At 38.9% G+C, this 17,686-nt stretch overlaps 1 protein-coding gene across 2 annotated transcripts in view; it reads right to left on the bottom strand.

The window, feature by feature from the left end:
- AGBL4 (AGBL carboxypeptidase 4) overlaps window positions 1–17,686 on the bottom strand; it is a gene marked incomplete at both ends in the record, with an annotated part of 1,110,674 nt that overhangs the window by 301,770 nt on the left and 791,218 nt on the right. For both annotated transcript variants that reach the window (XM_080920614.1, XM_080920613.1), the window contains one exon: window positions 16,134–16,173. In XM_080920614.1, coding sequence (XP_080776740.1) covers window positions 16,134–16,173 — 40 coding nt within the window. The remainder of the gene's footprint in view (window positions 1–16,133; window positions 16,174–17,686) is intronic.

The raw sequence follows: 17,686 nt of genomic DNA, 5'->3' as shown, positions 1-17,686 counted from the left end.
CCCTAGTCAGTATTAATCTGGTGTTTCTGACCACAGGTTTATACTGCATTCGCTCTTTTGGTTTTCTCATTACAGAATTCAGAGTTCTTTAATAATTACCATTTGCTACCACAAATTTGAACATCCTCTGAGCAGTTTCTGTTAAGGTTTCATTGGGGAAAAATGTTCAAACAAACAAACAAAACCACAACCCAACTCTGTTATAAGTAATTTAGAAATCATCTAATAAGAACGAAGGAAGTTTAAAACAGGCACAACTAGATGTCTAGATTTAGTTGGTAGTAATGGGTGTTGGTAAATCATCTTGCTTCATACATTCATCTTCTGTGTTGTTGGTTTTTGTTCTTTTCAGAAGAAAAAAAATTTCTAAAGAATATCGATGCATCCATCCATCTATCCAGGAGTAGATCTCAGAAAGGCCAGGCTGATTCCTCTGGTGCTTTTAGTTTTCAGAAAGAAATACATCAGGCTTTTAAGACTACAATTCAAAATCTACCTGGAGGAGTAGAAATTATACTGAAGTGCTAAACACAGCTCCTCTTGGAATTTAAGAGAGTTAACTGCTGGGCAGAGTCTTGTGTGGTAGGGAAAAAATAGCAAGTACCATCCTCTGCCAGGAGCATGCCTGGTCCTAGAATGGCTGAAGTGGGATACAGCATTGGAAATAGGCCAAAAGACTGATAAGCTCTGATCTTGTAGAAAACTTAACTTTTTCTTACTGATCTGTGAGTCATTAAGCACTGAAGACTTAACTCGATCTTATTGGTGTGTGCTGAAAACTTTCTTTCTTACTGCTCTGTGCTTCATTAGCTGCTGGGAAAACTTAACTCTTTATCTCTCTTATTACTTACTTTATAATTTTAATTTCTTTATGCTTGAATAAGCACTGGAAAACTGAAGTTTCTCGGGATAAATGATCATGTGGTATTCCAAGCATCTTTTTTCAAAAGTTCACAATAAGTTCAAACTTAAATTCAAATCATAAATTAAATAAGAAGTTACAACAGAGATGTTTACAGGTATTTTCATTAAGATTAGTTATATAATTAAACATTCACTATCTGTCACTAGCTCCACAGGTTCATTAAGAGTTTAAAAAAATAATCCAAGGCATATTTACTAGCAAAGCTGGATAAACTTGTTTTCCTCAGAAAACCCATCATGATGACTTGTCATCAGCAGGGCTGCTGTTTTATACATTAATGTTCATTACATTTCTGTTCTGAAATTGATAATATATTTAACGATGGCACTAAATCTACATTTCCTCCTCCTGGGATAGGTAGTACCCTTTGTGGTGGTTTGAATAAGAAATGATCCTTATAATATCCGACATTTGAACACTTGCTTTCCAGTTGGTGTCACTGGTTTGGGGTGCTTGGTTCCCAGTTGGTGTCACTGGTTTGGGGTGGTTTAAGAGGTTGTGATTTTGCTAGATGAAGTGTATCAATGGAGGCAGGCTTTGAGCATTTACAGATTCACTCCATTTCTGGTTCTCTCTGTTTCTAGTTGTCTCTCTGGTTCATGCTTATGGTTCAAGATGTAAGCTCTCAGTTTGCTCCTCGAGCCTGCCTATTGCCATGTTTACCCACTGTGATGGTGATGGATTTGTATCCTTCTGGTACCCATATGCCCAAATAAGCATTTCCTTCTATAGTTACCTTTGTCATGAGGTTTCAGCATAGCAATCGAAAAGTAATCAACACACCATCTGTATCTGTTAGAAAACTAAGCTCCAAGAAAGTGAAATGACCTTCATGAAAACATGGATTCCAGGAGTAGTAGAATCAACCAGTGCAGAAATGGTTAGCTCCCTATAGGATGGCAGTATCCCTAGTCAGGTGGTTCTGTGGTGTGAAAGCAAGCAGGCTAAGTATAAGCCTATGGGTGAGTGAGGCAGAGTAGCTATTAAAAAGTTTTCCTCTACAGTTCCTGCCTTGAATTCCTACTCTGATGGATTGCTACATGGAAGAACGAACCAGTTGATCTCGTTCTCCCCAGATTGCTTCTCATCGGAATGTTTCATCACAGCAACATGAAGTAAACTAGAACAGACGCTGACATCACAGCAGTTGGGGGTGTTGCTCTGCTAGGTCTCCCCATGTGAATTTTTGACTTTGGACTATGTTGTTGGAAGATTGTGTAGAGTTTTGCAGCTTTTGCTAGAAAATTTGCTGAGTGTTCAGAGTTTAGCAGAGTGTTGTGGGAACCTAGATGATAAGTCAGAGAAAAATGGGGAGTATGGAAGACGGATGAAGAGCTACAGGCAATGGTTACCAAAAGAGGGAGAATCTATTTTTCTCTAGGAATATGTACCCTGTTTTCTCATGGGTGATCTAATCCCAAGTGTTCAGTCTTAGTCACATGTACATATGACTTAGTCACATGTATATATGATTAGATGGATTCAGTACGTTGTATTTTTTAAATTTTTAAGTCATGAATTTGAGAGGCAAGGCATAGGGGGAATTTGAAGGGGCGAGAGTGAAGGGTAGAAATTAAGTCCTTATATTTAAAATTCTAAAAGCAAAACAGCAACAAATAAAAAGAAGTTTAGTCAAGCATGAGCCTATGAGTGAGTGAGCCAGATAGTGAACCAGGTGAAGGCAGCAAGCAGCATTTCTCCAAGACTCTTGACTTTGAGCTCCTGTCTTGACTTCCTTCATGATGGGTGTGACCTAGAAGGCAAATAAACTCTTTCCTCCCCAGTTGCTTTTGATTACTTGATCATGTAATGTTCTTTTTTTTTTTATCACAATAACAGACAGTCACAAAGAGTATGGTAGGACAAATCCACACATGCTCTGTTCTCAGACATGATGTGTTGGCTTAGGGACGTCACAGGGATAGTCACTGTACGATGTCCTAAGATGTTGGGCTATTTCCAACAGTGTGAGGCCTCAACTTACTGCAATTTTTAGAAACAGTGTTTATCATCCAATTCTTACCCAATTAGAAAAAATAAATACAAATATTTTAAAATGACTTTATAGTGACTCAGTTGAAAAATAAGAAGCCCTACAAAATCTCCTGGAACTTCTGAGAACAATTTTCTTGCCTTTCTCTATTGAACTAGAATTTTCGATGATGTAGTCTTCACATGTGGCCTGGGAATGGATTCAACAGCGAGCACGTTGAGTTAGGAGAAGAAGAAAAACAGACCCTGTCCGTTAAGCCCTATATCAAGATGCATAAAATGTCAGCTTTATTTCTGGATTATTCATTTACATGAACCAATGAATTGTCTATTTTTGCTAAAGCTAATTTAGATTGGAATTGAAGAATTCTACTTACATGGTTTCTGTGACTTAATTTTAGTTTTTATGCCTTGCATTCTAGTTTCTTTAGGCCTAGGACCTGCATTCAGTATAATGGCCAGCATCCCCAGGCCCTTCCCACCTCTCTTCCTAATTCTCATGATAATTTTCATATTACATCCTCTTTATAGATTAACCCATCAAATGTGAATATTTGAAAATGTGACACCTGAGCATTTATCTTCAATCCCCTCAGTTGAGTACTGGGATCAGGCTTTTGATTGACTTCCTCAAACAAATACCTACATGTGTCCCTGAGTAATTATAAAAACAAACATGACATGCTCCTCTCAGTCTTTTTGCATTTCTCAGATTCTGAAGCTTCATATTCCATTAAATTGTAAAAGTATATGAGGTCTATTTTAACTCAGACTAGCCTCAAACTTACTTATTTGGGGTCTTTATAGCTCTGATAAACACCATGACTAAAAGCAACTTGGGGAGGAAATTGTTTTGCTTATATTTCCTCTATCAAAGGAAGTCGAGGCAGGAGCTGATGCAAAGACAATAGAAGGCTTCTGCTTATCAGCCATCTCTCCATGGCGTACTTAGCTCTTTCTTATAGCACTCAGGACCACATCCCAGGGCTGGTAGAGCCCACAGGGATATGAACCTTTCTATATTGATTACCAATAAAGAAAATGACCTGAAGACTGGCCTACAGGCCAGTTTGATGGAGACATCTTCATAGTTAAGATTCCTACTTCTCAGATAAGCCTGATTTGTGACCAGTTGACATAAAACTTAGCCAGAACACACTAGGTGACCAAGGATGGCCTTGAACTCCAGGTTCTCCTGCTTCTACCTCCCAAGCACTGGGATTACAGGCATGCTATACCACAGTCAGTGGTTTCTAGAATTTAATAGTCTGAGTAACACATAAAGCTGCTGTTTTCTCTTGTTAACATAAAAGATGGCACTTGGTAGATAGTGGTAGAAGTAAAAGTGTTGCAACCTTTTCTTAGAAAATGAGTTGGTAATAAACCTCAATGATTCTTTAAACATAAACGTTTTAGACCCAATAATTTTATTTCTAAAGTAATTTGCATAAAAAAGTTATGCAAAAGAAGTAAAATTTTACTTAACCTACTTTTATTAGAATATATGAATTATATACAATAATTGGTTTCATTATATCTCCAGTCATGTATATAATGTATTTTGATCACATACACCCCTTGTTGCCTTCTCTTATCCCTTCCACTCTCCCTGATATTTTTTCTCTAAGCAGCCATTTTCCATTCTACTTTCATGTCTTGTTTATTTGTTTGTTTTGATGACTCAGTTATTTTAGTAAGAGTTGCTTATGTGCACATGGGTGAGAGGTCTGGGCAATTTACCAGTGGCTACACCACTGAAGAAAATATTTTCTCATCTCCTAGTAATCATTAACTATCAATCACTCTTCAAACAATTGGGGCTCATGAGTCCCTGTTATGGTAGAATTATTTATAAGAATAAAATGTCAACAAGTATCACAGTGTAGGAAAACAGCACTCATTTGTTTGATAAATCAGGATACATACAAAGATGGACACAGTAACCCCTTAAGATGTGTATTACATTGAAATGCTCATTAAATGCTCACAGACCTAGTAATTCCATCCCTTGTAATCTATTGGGACCATAGTCTCAATATAAACAGATAAATACCTAGATTGAAAAATTACTCATAAGATCGAGGACTTAGAATAAAGTTAAATATCCAACAATACTGTCACGAGAAAGTATTTATGCTGTTATAGTAAGCATAAAGTCCAGATAAAATCATATATTCTATATAGTTTCATCTATGTAAAACAGTATTATACATGCATAGAAAAAAGAAAAGTAAATAATTCAAATACTTAATAGTTTTTGCCTCAGGGATACATCTGATATTTTCATTTTTGTTCAGTGTTTTTCAGATTTTTGTTCTAGGGATGTGTACAGTTTTTTTTTTAAGCAGAAAAAAATGGCTATAAAAAGATGGTAAGTATGCAAAATACATAGCAACATGAAGATTGTTTATGAAAAATAATGCTAAGTGAAAAAAGATGTATATGAAAACTTACTGTGATTGCAATTATGTAAATATGTTTCTGCACAGAGACAAGAACTGAAAAGGAAAATGTAGAAATAAAATTAGGCCTTGTATTATGCTAGGCCTGTGGATTAAGAGTAATTTATTTTTCTTCTCTAAAAATGTTCTTGAAGCCGCTTTTAATGACGTGGATGCATTTTTCAAAACATGTCTGCTGTGTTCCACTATTCTGTCTGCTCAGCTTCACCAGTCTGTGGCTCAGGAGCTGGCTCTGTGGTGAGAGCAGCTAGAAGTTTCACATTTCTTTGTTCTTCAGAGTTGAGTTTACATGTGAGGGACCTGAGTTGGAGACAAACCTCGAAACTGTTACCGAATGTCCAGCAGGTTTGGCCTATCACTATTTAACAGAACAGTATTTTAACACATTTTGAAGAGGAAAAAAAAAGAGACATTTTTCTCCTGGATATTTCCATGATACGCAGAAAATCGAATGTTTCTCCATGATGCAGCTCAACTAGTGAGGAATTCCTTTTCACTATGATGTCCTCAACACTATAGAGAATTTCCTTGGTTCTAGCAAAAGAGGAATGTTGGCCTTCTGTCTGAGAAAGATGAATGTGGTCTAATTACATCCCAAAATTACAATTGTATCTAACAGCAGGAAAGGATTTAGCATCACAGCATTCTGAAGAAAATATAAGAGTATACCTCTATGCGGTTGTGTGCATGGCTGTCCTCTGAGATATGACACAAAAACGGTAAGCAATGAAAGGCAGACAAGCGCCGGGGAGATGGTTCAGTAGGTTAGTGCCTGCCGTGTAAGCATGAGGACCTGAGTTTGGACTCCAGCACCCAACCAAAGCCAGTGTGGTGGCTTGCCTCTGAAACCCCAGTGCTCAAATTTTTTCTGGTGCCCTGGCAATGAGCGACAAGTTCAACCAAGAAACTGTTTCAGAAACTAGGGCATAGAACACACACACACACACACACACACACACACACACACACACACAGAGAGAGAGAGAGAGAGAGAGAGAGAGAGAGAGAGAGAGAGAGAGAGGAAGTGGTGAGTTAGACTTCATTAAAACAAACAAAAAATATTTCAAAGAATAATATTGGGAAAGTAAAGCAAACAAGCAGACAAACAAAAGCCCCCAAAATAAACACAGATTAGAAGCAACAATAACCATGAACTCTTAATCTGATAAAGTTGCACCCATAATCTACACATGAAGAAATATACTAAAATCCAACAACTAAATAATAAAGTGGAAAACATAACCCAACCAATATGGAAAGAGTAAACAGCACAGATATTTCTCCAAGGAAACCAGACACATGTTTTATAAACTCATGAAAACATAGTTAACATTATTAGACACTGAGGAAAACTCATATTGAAATCATAGTAAGATATTATTTTATACTCAACAATATGACAATAATAAAAAGACATGGCAAGTGTTAGAGACAGCGTGAAAAAGTGGGATTGTCCTATGCTCTAGCTGGGAATGTAAAATGAGTCATAAAACTGTTTTGTCAATTTCTCAAAATGTTTATCCTAAAGTTTAATATATTATCAGTGATTCTATTCACAGGTACATGCTCAAAAAACTGAAAATCTATGTCTACCTAAAATATTTACAGAAATATCTATAGAAGTATATTTAACACAACCTCAAATGGAATCAAATCTACATTTCCATGGACAGATGAAGAGATGAATTGTGGATACATTTACAATGAAACATTAGGCAGTAACAAAAAGTAATGACATTGAGATACATATTATATCATAAGTGAAACCTGAAGACATTACACTAAGTAACAACATAAAAAGCCAGTCACAAAGTTCATACATGGTATGATACCATTGGCTTGGAATATGTACAATGGGGAAGTACTAGAGACAGGAAGTACGTTACTGGTTGCTAAGGGATGTGGTGATAAAGAAATAGGAAGTGGCCACGAGTTTGATATGTAGTTTGTAATGATAATCTGGAAGGAGGTGATGATGGTTGGGAACATACAGATCACCAAAAAGTGGTGAAATTCATGACACATGACTTATATCCCAATAAAGTTTCCCTTCACAAAGCTACGGCCAGCATTTTTAATGTGATTACGGGAATATTAAAATCTTTGGAGAGCTACAACAATTATATATCTGCACCCACTGGATTTAGGAACTACCAGGTGACTTGCTTTGATTAAGGGTGTTTAGACAGAAGTTGATACTTCTAAGGGTAGATATGCCTTTCTACCTTCCCTCTGCCCCATGGCCTGTGAGGCAAGTGCTTGCAGAGCCATCTTGCAGTTCCATAAATACCCCTTGCACCTAATATTTCCGCATGAGTTGAAGAGCTTCCAATTGCCAATAGCTGAAAATTTACCCCAAAGACTTTCTCTGAACACCAAGAAATGCCATGTTCATATACTGTAAATGGGAGATGTCAAGGGTATACTATTTACCTTCTATTTACCATACTATTTACCTACTATTCGCCTTTCAAAAAGAGCTTTCTGAGGCTGTTTCCCACATTGACTTTAGTGTTCACCACCAGGCTAAGAACTGGTCCCTCTATGACAGCCTGCTTGGTGGTAAAGTTTTTCTCAATAGCTCTCATTCTAGGAATTTCCCAAAAAAAAAAAAAAAAAAAAAAAAGTAATCAGAGAGGCACATGAAAATCTCTCTATATATGCTCAGGCAGAGTCTGATTGACTTGTTGCTATGGAAGCTGAGGCAGGAGGACTGCAAATTCAAAAGCTTCCTAGGTCACTGAGTGAGTTTATGATAAGCCTTTGTCACTTAGTAATATACTGTTTCAAACTATAAAACAAAACATGAAAAAAGAGCTTGGGCTTCATGTCAGTGATAGAGAACATATATAACATACATGAGGTTCCAGGTTCAATTTCTAGTATTCCAACAATCAATCAATCAATCAATCAATCAACCAATCAATCAATTCCACTGAAGTACCATATACAATTAAATAATTGAATAAGCAATAGGCAATAAAGTATTCCAATTCTATGGCATGACTTTCAGCTCCGTGACATTCCTAGAAAATATTTGATAACATTAAAAATCTTCATGTCACTAGAATTAAGAGGGTTTATATAGTGTATTCTAATTTAATTTTAAAATTACCTTTGTATTTAGTATTCACATACTAAAATAATGTTTTGGAAGTCTGTTAAAGGTTTTACTTAGCAAAACAATACTTCCTTATCTTTTCACAGAGAATGAACTTTCTAAGACATGAAAAAGGAATTACAGCTGGGCTTCTGAGTAATTCATGCTTTAATAAATTCCTTTTTTGCCATATTGAATGTTTGATACATTTGATAACATATGAGGTAGTAGATAGACCATTCCACTCCATTGTGAGAGATGTCTCCCCACAATGCTGAGAAAACCAGAAATGCAGCAAGGCGAGTATTCTTGGCTTCTGGTCTACAAGCAGAGGCAGCAGGTGGGGCAGCCTCCTGTGGGATGAGGGAGACAAGGTGACCTGCAGCAGATGGACATCAGAGAAGATTCTGCTTAGAGTAGGGATCCTAGGTGGGGCTTTCCTGTGATGGGAGGAGGCAAGTAAAGAAGACTGCTGTGGGACTCTCCAGAGAGAGCACCTGCGCATCTCAGGCTTAGGATGGTGAGGATTATCAATTCTGGAACTAGATGCACACCAACTTTTTTCTTTGGATGTGCTGTGTCCCCCAGATCCTTCTCTGAAAATGTGGGGGAGAAGACTTCAGAAAAAACAGATAGGGAGACATGAGCACAGGGACATGGGGATTGGGGGGAGAACTAGAAAACAACCCTTCCCAAGTGATCCTCCAAATTAAAATTTCAAAAGACGTAGAAGATGATAAAAAAGATGCTAAGCAAAATCAACAATTGGAATTTGCATTCCCCACAGACGAAACTGATTTTATAGAGCAGAGATTTTTAAAATAAGCTTGTTGAAGATGTTCTGAGAAACCAATGAAGATGTTAAAACAGCTAGAAATCATAAAGCAGAACAGGCAGAAATAAAACAAGAACAGGTGGATATGAACAAAGTTAGAAGCATCGAAAATGGAAAATGCATAGTTATTAAGATTTTTCAAGATAGAAAAAAAATCTAGGCTAGACATGGCCAAAAAGTGAATGTATAGATTAAAATTGCTTGCAATGCACTCAATGCAGTTGAAATCAAATGAAGAAAGTAATGAAAACTGGATTAATGTCTTTCTTTCATGTTGTTGTGATAAAGCACCAAGACCAAAAGCAACTAATGGGAAGAGGGATTTAGTTTAGTTCATGGTTCCAGTGGGATATATAGGAATTAAGTGGTGGGAACCATGGCTACAAGAGATGCTTGGATCCTCAGCCACAGGCTTGAAGCAGAGAGAGCAAACTTTGAGTCCTCAGAGCTCTCCCCAAAGCCTTTCTCCAGGGGAGGTTCCAGCTCAGGTGACTCTTAAAATAGAGCCACAAACTGCAGACCAAGTATTCAAATACCAAAGCTTAGGGGGACATTTCACATTCAAATGAGCACAGTTAAGGACCATGAATGGCTCTTGATAGTATCCAACTTTTGTTTAGTAGGGATTCTTAAAGCACAGATTCAAAGCAATGGCGGAGTAGGCCTATATTAGAAGGTACAGTTTGCTAATAATTTTTCGAAGCTAAAGAAAGACTTTTTTTTTAACATGGCAACAACAAGATAAAGAAAAATAAATCCAGTCCCAGACATGTGAATAAAAAAAGTCAGACCATTAAGATTAAAAATGAGTCTTGAAACCGACCCAAGAAAAATAGGTTCCTTAAATTATATAACAGCAGACGTCTCATCAGCAACTTTAACATGAAGAGACAGTGAATAAAATCTTCAAAGTGCTGGGGAAATTCCTCAAATTAGAACTGGTATCTAGACAAATTATCACTCTAGGGAGAAGCCAAAATAAGGATAGTACTGATCAATAGGATTATCCAGGGACTCTCATTAGAACAACCATTGCAGCCGAGCTTTAGTGCAGTCACACAGGGAAGGATTGCAGCCCAATATAAAAGGAATTCATGAGCCATGTGGGGAAAGCCAGTGGCTAACACTAACTTCAAATTTTCTCTCTTTTTATAAAAGGTTAAAAGTTAAAAGTCTAAACAAAAATGACAAGGCGGTGAGGGTGCAGTGTGTAAGAGATGGCAGGGACCTACCAAGGCACTTGTCTGTTTGGGGATGAAAGGAATTCTGAAGGACTGAAGTTCATAAGAAAAGGTGCTGTGTATAACCACAGGGTAATCAGCTAAGGCCAGAGAGAAAATCTATAGCAGCCAGATCTACAGAGGAGACAGAAAAGGCCGGTTGATGTCAACCTTTAAGACAAATTAAAAAGCAAAAGGCAGGAAAGCTTCTCAGGTAGCCAGGCCTAGGTTAAAAATTCAAGGTTTGCCAAGGCCACAGAATGAGCTCAAGGTAAATCTGGGCAAGTTGGTAAGACCCTGCCTCAAAATCAAAAGTAAAAACAACAAGAAGAAAGTAGGGGTTGTAACTTAATGGAAGCTACATGCTTAGCAATGGTATTGTTTCTGGGTTTAATTCCTAGTAAGGTTTTAAAAATTAAATAGGGCAGGTCAAAGGAAACACATAATAGAGACGAATCACAAGTATGGAAGAAGAAATGCATTCAAATGTATTATTATAGTCGAATTAGTATATGTGTATTATATGTTGGATTATTAATGGGCATGTGAGTATATGTGTTGCAGTGTACATGTGGAGGTCAGAGATCAACTTCATTGTGTTGGTTCTCTTTTTCTGTGTTTACATAGCAAAAATAGGATTACTGTTACTGTGATGAAACACCATGACCAAAAGCGACTTGGTGAAAAAGGGTTTATTTGGCTTACATATCCTAAATCAGAATCTACTGAGGGAAGCCAAAGCGGGAACTCAAGCCAGGTAGGAACCAGGGAGGCATGAGCTGTTGCCGAGGTCATGGAGGAGTGCTGCCTATTGGCTTACTTGCTCATGACTTGCGCAACCTGCTTTCTTATCTCACCCAAGGACCACCATACTAAGTACCCTCCTATAATGACCACTAATTAAGAAAATGCTCTACAGGCTTGACTGAAGCCCAGTCTGAATGGAGGCATTTTCTCACCCGAGATTCCCTTTTCTTAGATGATTCTAACTTCTATCAAGTCCGCATAAAAACCAGGCAGAACTCATGGATTTCAGGGATCAAACTCAGGTTGTCAGACTTCAGTGACAAGTGCCTTTACCAGACAAAATGTCTCATTGGTTCACCAGTGGATTAAATTGTCACAACACAAATTATTAGATTTTGCTTAATAAATATAGTTTAGAATCTATAGCTACAACTTTCAAAAGGTAAGAATAAAAGGAAAAGGATGTTTTCCAATTAATTACAGAAACAATATTAAAGTTATCATTTATTTAAATCAAACATTGGAGTGTTAGTGAAAATTAACACACACACACACACAGACAAAAGCAAAGAAGCAGGTTCTGCACATAGGAAAACTAGTGCAATGAAAACTTAATTATCACAGGATAGGGTTATAACAGGCTCTGAGACAATGGATTATTCACATGTAAATTTAAAAATAATTAAGTTCCTAGCTGATATTGTATATAAAAAATTAGTCATTGGTGAGAATTAGAGGTACATAATAATCTCTCTTTCTCTCTCTCTCTCTCTCTCTCTCTCTCTCTCTCTCTCTCTCCTTCCCTCCCTTGTTTGCTTGACACACAGCATCACTGGCCTGGCACTGACTTCAAACTCACAGTGATTCAACTGTCTCTAAGTACTGTGTTGAAAGGCTATTCATATGTATATGTTATCATTACAGGGTTGTTTTGGAGACAGTCTTACTCTACCTTAGACTGCCTTTGAATCCCAGGTAATCCTCCCACACCAGCTTCGGAATGCTAGGGTTACAGATGTAAACCATTACTCCTTGTCTAGTAAAATGTTATAGTCATGCTGGAAAACAATCTGAGTTACAAAATCGCTCTTGAAGCAAGAGATTGATAAACTTAACACTGAATTTACAATATCCTTCCACACATGGAAACAAATCACATACAAAAGCAGCCGTAAAGAAGTGCAAGTCACATTCTGGGACATTTGCAGAAAATGTAAGGGATATATTCAGAATAATGAATTGTGAATTGGTCAGACAGAGTGAACCAAATAGTTTGTACTCAAAAGCTATGACAAGTCACAGAAGAATTCAAAGGAGCAATGAGCAGACGAAAAGATAATCTACCTGACCACTGCCCGGGGGGACTTATATGAGAGCTGAACTGGGACACCGTTTTACGTTCATCATACTGACTGGCAAAATTGTGTCCTGATCTGGGTGTTCAAGAGTTGGAGAAAGGGAAGCTCATACATTCTGTTGTTCAAAGAGTAGATTTCCTGGACTAGAAAACAGTGTTCATTATACAGCAAATTTGAATCATATAATTGGTAATTCATCTCTTAGATAATACACCTAAGAGAAATTCTCATTTCTATATACAAGGAGACGTGCACAATTATCTGTGGTTGGAAAAAGGTATAAATGATCTAAATTATTGTCAATGAAATAGAAAAGTTACAATCCCATTGTATGTGGACCTCTATACAACAAGTACAATGAGTGTACCAGAACCTTGTGTATCAACATGAATGAATCTGTACAATATAATGTGTGGAAATCTTAAAGAAGTATGGCCTTTACCCAGTGTGAGATTTGGAGACTTAGAGGATTGGCAACACAACAACATATTGTTCAATGTATAGATATTGAGAGATATTGAATACATAACAGTGTTTAATTATAGAGTGAGGGAGAGAAAAATCAAAGGCAAATACCGAAAAGTTTCAACCACATTTCTTTTTTAAAATAAGATCTCTGGCATAAATGGCATAATGCTGATATGATTGTATCTCTATTTGTTTCTGTCTACTGGGAATTATTCACAACACAGAAATACAAGTTTGAAAAGAATACAGTACAGTTGTTAAATTCCAAATCTATATTTCAGAAGGCTTCCAGTCTGCGTGGAATTGCAGCACATCAGACTGCTGATCCATGCTTTGGATGGTTTGATGATCAGTGACGAAAAGTGTGAGCCCCTTGGCAGCTCCAGGGAGGCAGCAAGCCCAATGCTAGTGGCTGAGGCTTCTGATAATGTGGAGAATTGGAGTGAATTTGATAGACAGAGACAGATAATGTGGTTTTGACATGGAATAGAGTCCTTCCTATAAGCCATGATGCTTATGGAAAGGTGATAACTAACCTTTTCAAGACAAAGCACACATGGTAATACCCACTGGCATGCAGGCTGCACCCTGGGGATCTGTGGATGCCACAGCTCTCCCCATGCCCATGAGAGGTCAGCCGATCAGTATTTCACAACATGGAAGCAGAGCCCACTTTAGTATAACAGTGTGCCACATATATCCTTTTGGGAAGTGCTGACCTAGAAGATACTCTGTTTTTATCAAAGAGGAGGGATAATTATAAACCACTCAAACTCTGGCAGTGTAGAGACACTAGCAATCCCACAGCTGTCTAAAAGGAGCACACTGGAATGTACAAGCACTGTTTAAATCAGTGTAGTAACAATTAGGAGCAGTCAAAGCCAGCACAAAAAAAATGCAGTTTACTAGTCTAAAAATGTCATTCTAAAACAGCTGAAGACATATCTAGAACCCTCTCCAGTACACATGTAGACATCACACCAAGAAGAGACCAGATATGATGTACTACCTGGGTCTATCTGGGTAGTACATGCATACTTGAGAAAAACACTTTTACAACAGGAGTGTTGTTGTGGTAAATAATAAAAGGATGGCTTAGCCTTTTATTGGCCCCCAAGGTCTCACTCTGCGGATGCAGCTCCAGTGTAGACATACATTAGGTACCCATACCACTTGTCACCCAAGGCTGCCTCTAAGAACTCAGGCACAGTTCACTCCACCGCTCTGTTGCTTCTGTCCCAGGTGCATATGTTCCATTTCTTCATTGTCCGGAACAAACATGACTCCAAAGCCCGGAATCTTTTCAAGCACGTTTATATATTAAATTCTCAATCCACCAGCCCTCTACACAATGAAATTTCATCCAATGGACAAAGATACAAACTGCCCTTATATATGAGATATAAAGGTCTATAGAATCCCTTTAAAATATTCATATCTATCAATTGCCAATTAAGATCACCTGGATATAAATCCTCCTTCTACAGTTCCATCTTGATTCTCCTTCCAATCTCCTTTCCACCTCCTGCCTCTACTTCTGCTCTTTACACTTTTTCTGCCTATATCTCACATGTCCAATTATATATCACCTTAACATAAGTCTACAGGGTGTCACTAGCAGGTCACTCAAGTGAGTTCTATTGGCCCAGTTATGGAATTATTAAACATATAGAAATATTAATCCTAGAAGTCTAGATGTACCTTATACTACAGGATATATTAAAACAGTTTTCAATCATTCCCACCACGGCATGGTGGCACACACTTATATGTAATACCAACATTTGGGTGTTGGGATTATGAGGATCAAGAGTTCAAGGTCATACCCAGCAGGATAGAAAGTTCAAGGTTAGTCTGGACCACTAGAGACACAGTCACAGAAATAACAACAACGGGCTCTACCTCCTCATTCTTCTGATGCCTCAAGTCAAAGGGCTGTATCACACGGGAACATGTCATTGGAAATGGGTAAATTCACCTTACATTTGAGCTCAGATACATGTACATATACTAGGTCCGGAGCCTGTGTGCTAGGATTCTGCTCATGGAGTGCAGGTTTCCAGGCTTTGTGCTAACAGGTTATAAGCAAAGCGGGGCCAATGGAAGGCAGGGCCAATACAGTGTGTCCATATTGGTTTCCAAGGGATTGAATGATTCCATACTTATTGAGAGCGATTTCCTGAGCCACCATCTTGCATGCGACCACTCTGCCACACTAGTTCCTCTTACCTGGGGGCCTATTCTTTCATGGTTCAGTGACCTAAGTGTGAAGTTTGGCACAGGAACTGGTCAAGTAGGGCTCTTAATTATTTTGAGTATCACCCACAGGTGAACATGAACCATCAGACCCACTCACAAACACCAGTGAAATCTCTTAGAATCAATAAAAGAAAATCATGTCTCTAGTTCAGTTTAGCTTTGATTTTCCAAACCAGTTCTCGGACATCACTAAACTGCTCAATTTCTTACTGGGCTAGAGGTCACACCTCAGGGAAAGAAAAGACCTTCCGGTCCCATGGCCACAGGGTTTTGGCTTGTTTGTTTTGTTTTGTGTTCTTGAGACTTGACTCTCTCTTAATGGAGAAAAACATAAGCCACCTTGACCCTCATGCCAATCAGTGAGTGAACCCCATTACCTGGAAGATCTGTCCTGGCTCATGAACCATCCTCCCTTCATTCTCCTGTGCCTTGCAGGCAGCTTCTCCAGTCCCTGTCATCTAAAAACTTATTTCCCAGGAGACAAGAGCAGTTTCTTAATATGTGAGTCCAGTGAGTGATTTGGGAGAAAACTTCACCACTCAGGGAATGCATTTGTCACCTAGAGCAGCACCTTCAGGAAGCAGCTCAGAGCTGGGAGGGGGACAGAAAAGTGCCCCAGGAACAGAGGGGAGGAAGAAGGTCATTAACCTTGCAAGAATGGACTGATTTCATTCCGAGAGTCAGCGGAGGGCAGGACTTGTGTTTGGAGAGGCGGCAAGGCACGACTGAAAAATTTTCAAGCAAAATGGTGCTCAGCACCTACTCACCAGGGCTGGTTATTGTCAGGAGGTCAAGCTGCCGCTGTTGCTGCAATAGAAAAGGTAACAGTGAGGGCAACGGTTTGCACAGCCAAACATGTGCCTAGCAGGGTAGGGGAGAAATGCAAGATGATGTCTGCACACACAGAGCAGTTCATGTTTTATGGAACATGGTTGTTCGGAGGGTTCTTGCATCACACAGGCTAGGCAAAAGTTCTAACTGTCTTGAGAGGGCATTGGAGCATGTCTACATAAGCCTACACTGTAGTCATGAACAGAAAGACCTGGGAAGAATGTGGCTTACCTATGGACACAGACAAGTGTCCCAGTCCAGTCTCCCAGGGAGGCCCCAGTCTTCCTGTTGACCTCTTTCTCTATTCTAAGAGAAATGTTGAAGACAGAGCATTTGATCTTCTGTAAAGGGTCACACAAACTATGTTCTGAGAACTGTGAATTTAGGCTTCATGTTTGAGGAGCTTCGTATCACTGGTATCTCCCCCAGTAACTACTTGCCTGATTGTGCCCCACCTACATTTATCTCGACCCTTTCTAAGAATGGCTTCCTAAAGTTCAGCTTATGCAGAATGAATGTCAACAATGGTCTTCTGACTCATGTAGACTAAAGGCCAGGTGCAGCAAGTGCTAGGGGCTCTAATATAACATTTCACCTTATGGCAATCCTACTGGGTAAGTTTGGCCCAGAGAAGAATGATTACATTCAAAGAGGGGAAATAATTGCTCAAAACTACAGGAACATGCCTTCCAATCCTGCCTTTAGAGTCTAAACTATGGCACGCATAGCTCATCAGTAGTTATCTATCAGTAAGATAGTCTATTTAGTATTAGTGTCTGACCCTTGGCCACACAGGCTGCCTCTCTCATTTGCACAGAATCACTGATACTTAGAGCTCAGGGGTCATTGTGTTTGACCTGTCCTCTGAACAATCCCCTCTACAGCCTGCCCTTCCCACCTCCAGCTGTGTGAGCTATCTCTGTTCTACTTCTTAGCCCCAGGTAGGATCTACCTACTTATTGTTCATTCCGCTCTCCTTTGAACAAGTGAAGCCCTAAGTCTTGTTACCTCAGCCCATGGTAACAGCTCTGTCTGTTTCTCCAGGCTAAATGTTCTCAATTCCCGTCTTTTCACCCCATGGGAAGCTCTTCTCAAATTTCCTTGTTCCGGGGGTGATCTCACTAGCCCTTCGACCTCGATATGGATATACTACAACAAAAATCTCTTGAAGAGTTCTCTTTTGGTTGATTCTGACTTCTCTGGGGTCCACAAGCAACTTTGTGTCTCTTTGAGGCCTTCTCTGTAACTCATTCCTGCTTTCCTGCCAGCTTATAACTCATTCCAGTTGATTTCAAGCAAACAATGCAACTCCAAGATGTCACTGATCTATGTAGCAAGCATGAGTTCTCACACTGAAATAAAATACAGACTCGCACATGCCAGCAAGCGGGAATGCTGGCGCCAGATGGCCTTCTTTGCCGGATGTAGAATCTAGCAGAGAGAAAATTGGCTTAAACTGCTTTTGCCCAAGTCAACCTGTATGGCCCAG

Source organism: Micromys minutus (assembly GCF_963924665.1).
Source record: "Micromys minutus genome assembly, chromosome: 9".
NCBI lineage: Eukaryota > Metazoa > Chordata > Mammalia > Rodentia > Muridae > Micromys > Micromys minutus.
Note: the sequence above shows the minus strand (reverse complement) of the source record. Positions and strands in the feature narration are given on the sequence as shown.